Genomic DNA, 7,657 nt, shown 5'->3' with positions numbered 1-7,657 from the left:
AAACATTCTGAAAATTGTAACCTTGAAAGCAGAAAGCAAGTGTCCAGATGAAGATGGTGATAAAAGTCATGGTTGTTGTGGGTTCTGTTGTCATGAAGAACAGCTCTCAGACATGAAGTGTTAAACTCACAGGGATATAAATGCTCTTAGAGCAGCAGGGAAGATGCACTATGCAAATTAATGTTTCAAATCTATTTCAGGTTCCAAGTAGTATCCCATCAGTATATATTTTGGCTTGGTTGAGCTTTCTTTTATAATAATTAGGTGGGTGCTTAAATTTGTCCTATTTCCCACATGTACACGTTTGTTTTATGCCCATTTGTGAATTGGAAATGTGTTTTTTGCATATTCCAACTCCCCTTGAGTCATCCTTGGAGAGTAGGTTCGAGACCAGGGTTTGCCAGTGCCTTGTTCAAAGGTACATCAACACATTTTCACATTTTCCTTGTCGACCGAGATATTTGAAATCGTGACCTTTCAGTTACTGGCCCAACACTCTAACCGCTAGCTACCTGCTGCCCCTTTAATAACATCAAACAGCAACTGTTTTATCTGATGACTAATGTATGGTAACTTTTATGTCACACCACCATTATATTATTATTCTGATGATCAGATATAATGAACTGTCTGTTCACTCATGCTCGGTCTCTCATGTAAGTTCCTCTAATCAGTTAGTGAACACTTCTCTAAACTAAAGCTGCTAGGATTCCTCTGGTAGTGTTGTCTGTCCTCTGTGACTTTACCTCCACTGTTAAATGTGAGATCAACATGTTTAATAAAGGAATAATCAACATGATCACTATCACTACTGCTGCTGCTGTTGTCTTTCATATGGACAATATGGAGGAATACTAGCAACACTGATCTGATGCTGGACTGTACCTCCAGACTAGGAGAACCTGATACACAGAGGAAGGAAAAATACTACTATCTGGATTTAAGATACAATTCATATTTGTATTATCTAGAAACAGCTTATATGAAGTGTTTGTTCTACCTGGAAGATGTTAAAGTGTATCTGTGTTGATTATGATTCTGTATGAGTGATCTTCACTGTAACAGCTGCAGCATCACAACACAGAGAGGTTTTTGTACCAGCAGTAATAGGGATTGTATCACTGTGGTGGACTTTTGGTAGCGGTACCAGACTTGATGTTGGAAGTGAGTAAAGAACAAAATTAACTCTCTCTTTATTCACCTTTTGATGTCGTGTTTCAATTTCTCTATACGTTTTGCCTTGATATTGAGGATTTTTCAAATTAACTTTTTTAGATGATTTAAACAAAATACACAAGGCCTACACATACTATGGCCAATTTTAATATGAATGTTATTATCTAATCAAATTTGACCTGACTTTAAACTATGAAAGTCGTTAGCCTACATTTTAGATTAGTTGTATGAATAAACATGCTGCACCTACAGTAGTAGGAGATGTACAAGAAAAAGTCAGGTTTGGTCCATGTTAAGGAAATCAACATGAAAAACACTTTATTTCTCATTGAGTAGAATAATTCATTTCTGAAATGTATTCATACTATAGTAGAGTTAATTATTTGAACCACAGTCTAAAGAAATGAAGAGTGCCAAACATGCAGGAGGTTTTTGTACCAGCAGTAATAGGGATTGTATCACTGTGGTACACTTTTGGTAGTGGCACAAGACTAGATGTTGGAAGTAAGTAACACGCTCTTTGATATTTCTTTCTGATTATTTTGGGGGGTATTTTACTCTGTGAAACTCTGTCTCCATGAAAATATTGTTATTTTACGTATTTTACTTCCTAAAAAATATATTTTTGTTCAATTACTTTTGACTAAGCCTTCTTTCAAATGAAATGTTATTTAAATAACATGTTCAAATGTAGGTGTTTATTTAAATGTGTGGTTTGATGGATTGCAGAGGAGAGTTCTAGTATGATAACTATTTCATAATATGGAATATAGTTGTTGCATTGTGTATTACTGTGTATTATTGTTTGTGTGCGATTTGTTTAGTTATATTTTTATTGTCTTTAACTCAAAAAATGTTGGTTAAATTTAGATTTTGACTGAGCCTTCTTTCAAATAAATATTTATTGAATCAAAATGATACATTTTAGGTTTAAATACATGTCTTATTTGTATAATTGCAAAATATAACTCCTAATTCTGGTATAATAACTAATGGTATTTTATATAGTATTCATCATTGTTGCATTGTGTTCATGGTAGACTTCACTGTTAGTGTGAAGACAAAGGATCTCAGTTATGGTTGTAACTGACTTCATAATCCAATATGTTTGATATGTGATGTAAATACTATGAATATGAGTCGGCTGTTCTGATCAGATCCATTCCTAAACCATATCTGTATAACATGTATAACTGACACCATATGACTAGTAACTCTAGTTATTTAACCACTTTATACTTGTTTGGTTCATAAATCTGCTTTGTATCAATTGCCTTAGTGTTTTCTCCACATCTTTTCAACAATCCAACTTCTACATTCATATTTAGATGGCATTTCCAATTCACTATATTTTGATGAGTACTTTTCTGAAGATAATCTCTTACTAAAGCTGTACTTGTTGTAATTACTTAGTTGATGTGTTCTGTTTGTTCCAGGTAACAGTGCCCCCACCCTCACCGTCCTGCCCCCCTCTAGTGAGGAGCTGTCCAGTACAACAACAGCCACACTGATGTGTCTGGCCAACAAGGGCTTCCCCTCAGACTGGACCTTGAGCTGGAAAGTGGACGGGACCAACCAGAAGCAGGAGGCCAGTCCTACGGTCCTGGAGAAGGATGGCCTGTACAGCTGGAGCAGCACCCTGACTCTCACTGCCCAGGAGTGGACCAAGGCAGGAGAGGTGACCTGTGAAGCCCAGCAGAAATCCCAGACTCCAGTCACCAAGACCTTGAGGAGGGCTGACTGTTCTGGGTAGAACCCCTCAGTGACACAACCCTGTGGAGGGAGGCTGCTGGTTCCTCTGCTTTGACTCTGTTCTGAGATCAGATGTTCTCTGTCTTATTGATCACTGACATGTAGACTAACAGGGGGCTTTGCTTGAGTTCATGTGTCAATCCTCTCTGTAGACTGATGTTGTATCAGTGTTACATGTGATGTTTTCTGTTATATAACTATTAGAATCTGTAGGAATGTTTGCTTTGATGCTTTGATGAATAGATGAAAATAAAGACTTATCTTAGAAACAAATATGTTGTTGTCTCTTTCAATAATTTTACTTGAGTCTTAAATGTTGAATGACATAGAAAAATATTCTTAAAGTAGGACTCACAGTTTCTATGAAAACTATCTGACCTAAACCTTATTGCTTAGTTATTTATGTACCACAACGTCATTAACAGGTAGTTCATACTAACAAAGGATACTACTATTTTCACAGATTAACAGGAGAGGTTTAGCCATTTGTAGTACAGTAGGTACTCTTTATTCATATTTCTCAGAAGTTTTTGACCTGCTTGACTTCTAGATTTATAAATACAATAATGTAATGCTATTGAACATTTGATCGATATCTCACACCTGCATTTAGATACATTTATTTAAAAAGTTGTCCACATAATATTACCAGTATCACATCTGCAAGATAGTCATAGAGTCTTCTCTACCTCTAACACCCTGGTAACAGAGTGAACATCTGGTGACATTAGAGCTCTATTCTGGGACATGCAGGACCACCCAGCTCTGTCTATGTAAATTTTAGTTTCACTCCCACAACTTCCAGTCTAGCAGATGAACAGTTTCAATGCCTGAAATATCCTGGGCTGGGCCAGATGTGGGGGAGTGGACTGGTTTGAACGTGTATGGTTGATTCAGGGTGGGAGACATAACAGATGCATAAGTAATCAGTAATAAATGGACATCATACTTAAATTAGATATGTGCATAAACATTTTTAATATTTGAGCCCAGCATCATGTCTCATTCACTAATGTAACAGTCAGTAACCTGCTCATCAAGATAGTTCATATAATGCTAGATGATCACATCACATGTTTGGTTGTGAGGTTCATATGGAGATTCTTTTTATGGTGCTGATGCTGATGTAACATCACCATTGTTCATTTTTTTTACATCTGTGAATATGGACTGATTATTGTGTGTGTTTTAAAGCATCAAATAACATTTATAGATGTACTTTCAGGTTGTGACAAATATAATGAGTCAACAATGACATGATGATGATGGTGATGGTGAATGATGATGATACTGTTGATGACGATGGAGAACATGTGATCTGAATGAAGGTTTCATTATAAAACGTTATATTTTCAAAGTAGTTCAGTCAGTGTTCAGTGTTCAATGTCTCTTCCTCCTCAGCACCTCTCCCTCAGTCACTGTGCAGTCTGACTGAGGGAGGTTTTTGTACGGCTCTGTATCACTGTGTGAACACCCAAACACTGTTGGGATAGTGTAACTCTGACAGTAGTAATCTCCTGCATCTTCAGCCTGGACTCCACTGATGGTCAGAGTGAAGTCAGTCCCAGATCCACTGCCACTGAATCTAGATGGAGTCCCAGACTGAAGTGTTGTTTATCTGTAAATAAGGAGTTTAGGAGCTCCTCCAGGTTTCTGTTGGTACCAGGCAGATAGTAACCACTGTAACACCACTGCTGGTTTTACAGTCAAGAGTGACTGTCTGTCCTTGCAGAACAGCTTTCACTGCAGGAGTCTGAGTCAGAGTGTACTGTCCTCTGGATTCTGAAATTGAATGGTAAAAACATTTCTATAAATGAAATATCTGAAATATAGTAATGAATACATTATTATAGATAATAGTAACATTTATAGATTCAATTAGATTTATTCATTTTCAACAATACATTCTGAAAATTGTAACCTTGTATGCAGAAGACAAGTGTCCAGATGAAGATGGTGATAAAAGTCATGGTTGTTGTGGGTTCTGTTGTCATGAAGAACAGCTCTCAGTCATGAAGTGTTAAACTCACAGGGATATAAATGCTCTTAGAGCAGCAGGACAGATGCATTATGCAAATTAATGTTTCAAATCTATTTCAGGTTCCAAGTAGTATCCCATCAGAATATATTTTGGCTTGCATGAGCTTTCTTTTATAATAATTAGGTGGGTGCTTATATTTGTCCTATTTCAACATGTAAATGAAACATGTTTTGTTTTATGCCCAACTCCCCTGAGACAGCCTCAGAATGTGGGGTCATATTCCAATCTGCCATTAGTCATCCTTGCGACCCTGGAGCAATTAGGGTTGCCAGTGCCTTGCTCAAAGGGACACATCACAGATTTTTCACCTTGTCGACCCAAATATTTGAACGTGACCTTTCAGTTACTGGCCCAACACTCTAACCACTAGCTACCTGCTGCCCCTTTAACAACATCAAACAGCAACTGTTTTATCTGATGACTAATGTATGGTAACTTTTATGTCACACCACCATTATATTATTATTCTGATGATGATCAGATATAATGAACTGTCTGTTCACTCATGCTCGGTCTCTCATGTAAGTTCCTCTAATCAGTTAGTGAACACTTCTCTAAACTAAAGCTGCTAGGATTCCTCTGGTAGTGTTGTCTGTCCTCTGTGACTTTACCTCCACTGTTAAATGTGAGATCAACATGTTTAATAAAGGAATATACAACATGATCACTATCACTACTGCTGCTGCTGTTGTCTTTCATATGGACAATATGGAGGAATACTAGCAACACTGATCTAATGCTGGACTGTACCTCCAGACTAGGAGAACATCTGATACACAGAGGAAGGAAAAATGACTCATATCTGGATTTAAGACACAATTCATATTTTTATTATCTAGAAACAGCTTATATGAAGTGTTTGTTTTACCTGGAAGATGTTAAAGTGTATTAGTGTTGATTATGATTCTGTATGAGTGATCTTCACTGTAACAGCTGCAGCATCACAACACAGAGAGGTTTTTGAACCAGCAGTAATAGTGTAATGAACATGATGGGAGACAGAGAGCTGGTTTCAATGCAGGGCGCAGCAGGTGTTTGTTTGTAAAGGACAACAGGAGGAGGCAGGTAGCTGTGTCCAGGGACAGGCAGAAGGTCATACACAGGGGTCCAAAAAGGCAACAGTACAGGCAGGGACAAGGCTAGTAATGTAGTCCGGGAGATCAGGCAAGAGGTTGATAACAGGAAATCCGTTAGGCTGAAGTACAGACAGGGAATAGGCAAAAGGCATCGTTAGTGAGGCAAGCCAAAAACTATCATACACAGGACTGAATACAGGAAAAACAGAGCTCCGAATAGAAGTGTGTCACAAAACAAACAATACCTCACAATGACGGGGTGAAAAGAACTGAACTAAATAGTGTGTGTAAATGACATACAGGTGTGTGAACAGAATTCAGGTGATTGGGATCTGGACAGTGAGCTAGAGGGGATCTAGGTGTTTGAGAGTGTGAGTTGGAAGCAGACGTTACAAATAGGGATTGTATCACAGTGGTACACTTTTGGTAGTGGCACCAGACTAGATGTTGGAAGTAAGTAAACAACAAAATGTATCATTTTATTCACTTTTGTTGTCGTGAGTCAATACTTTTGAATGAGCCTTCTTTCAAATAACATTTTATTGAATCAAAATGATAAATTGTAAGTTTATTTATGTCTGGTTTGTATGACTGCTGACTATAACTCCCAATTCTGGTATAATAACTAATAGTATTGTATATAGTATTCATCATTGTTGCATTCTGTTCATGGTAGACTTCACTGTTAGTGTGAAGACAAAGGGTCTCAGTTAAGGTTGTAACTGACTTCATAATCCAACATGGATGATATGTGATGTAAATACTATTAATATGACTTGGCTGTTCTGATCAGATCCATTCGTCAACAATATCTGCATAACATGTATAACTGACACCATATGACTAGCAACTCTAGTTATTTAACCACTTTATACTTGTTTGGACCAAGGCAGGAGAGGTGACCTGTGAAGCCCAGCAGAAATCCCAGACTCCAGTCACCAAGACCTTGAGGAAGGCTGACTGTTCTGGGTAGGACCCCTCAATGACACAACCCTGTGGAGGGAGGCTGCTGGTTCCTCTTCTTTGACTCTGTTCTGAGATCAGATGTTCTCTGTCTTATTTATCACTGACATGTAGACTAACAGGGGGCTTTGCTTGATTTCATGTGTCAACCCTCTGTAGACTGAGGTTGTATCAGTGTTAAATGTGATGTGTTCTGTTTTATTACTATTAGATACTGTAGGAATGTTTGCTTTGATGAATACAGGAAAATAAAGATTTCCCTTTGGAACAAATATTGTCCTTGTCTCATTCAATAAACCCAAATAGACTTTAATCTTAAATGTTGTTGAATGATACAGCAACATATTCATCAAGCCGGATTCACCGTTTCTATGAAACTATCAGATCTAAACCTCATTGATTTAGTTGTTTATGTTCTAACCAAATCGTCATCAACCAGTAGTTCATACTAACACAATATACTTGTAACGGTTTTCTAGTGGTGATGAAGGAGAGTCGGACCAAACTGCAGCGTGTCGATTGCGATCCATGTTTAATACAACAAAGAAAACACGAACACTACACAAAACAATAAACGAAACCGAAACAGCCTATCTGGTGCAAACTAACAGAGAGTACACATAGGACACTAAGGACAATCACCCACGAC

At 37.7% G+C, this 7,657-nt stretch overlaps 1 gene segment (V, D, J or C); it reads left to right on the top strand.

Moving 5' to 3' along the window:
- Positions 1-606: 606 nt before the first annotated feature.
- Positions 607-3,201, top strand: LOC112254509. The segment is given in 2 exon segments: positions 607-656; positions 2,613-3,201. Coding segments are annotated over 2 exon segments (333 nt in total).
- The last annotated feature ends 4,456 nt before the right edge of the window (positions 3,202-7,657 follow it).

The sequence above is a fragment of the Oncorhynchus tshawytscha genome, linkage group LG15 (assembly GCF_018296145.1).
Source record: "Oncorhynchus tshawytscha isolate Ot180627B linkage group LG15, Otsh_v2.0, whole genome shotgun sequence".
NCBI lineage: Eukaryota > Metazoa > Chordata > Actinopteri > Salmoniformes > Salmonidae > Oncorhynchus > Oncorhynchus tshawytscha.
The sequence above is the reverse complement of the archived record's forward strand: the minus strand, read 5'-3'. Positions and strand labels throughout refer to the sequence as shown.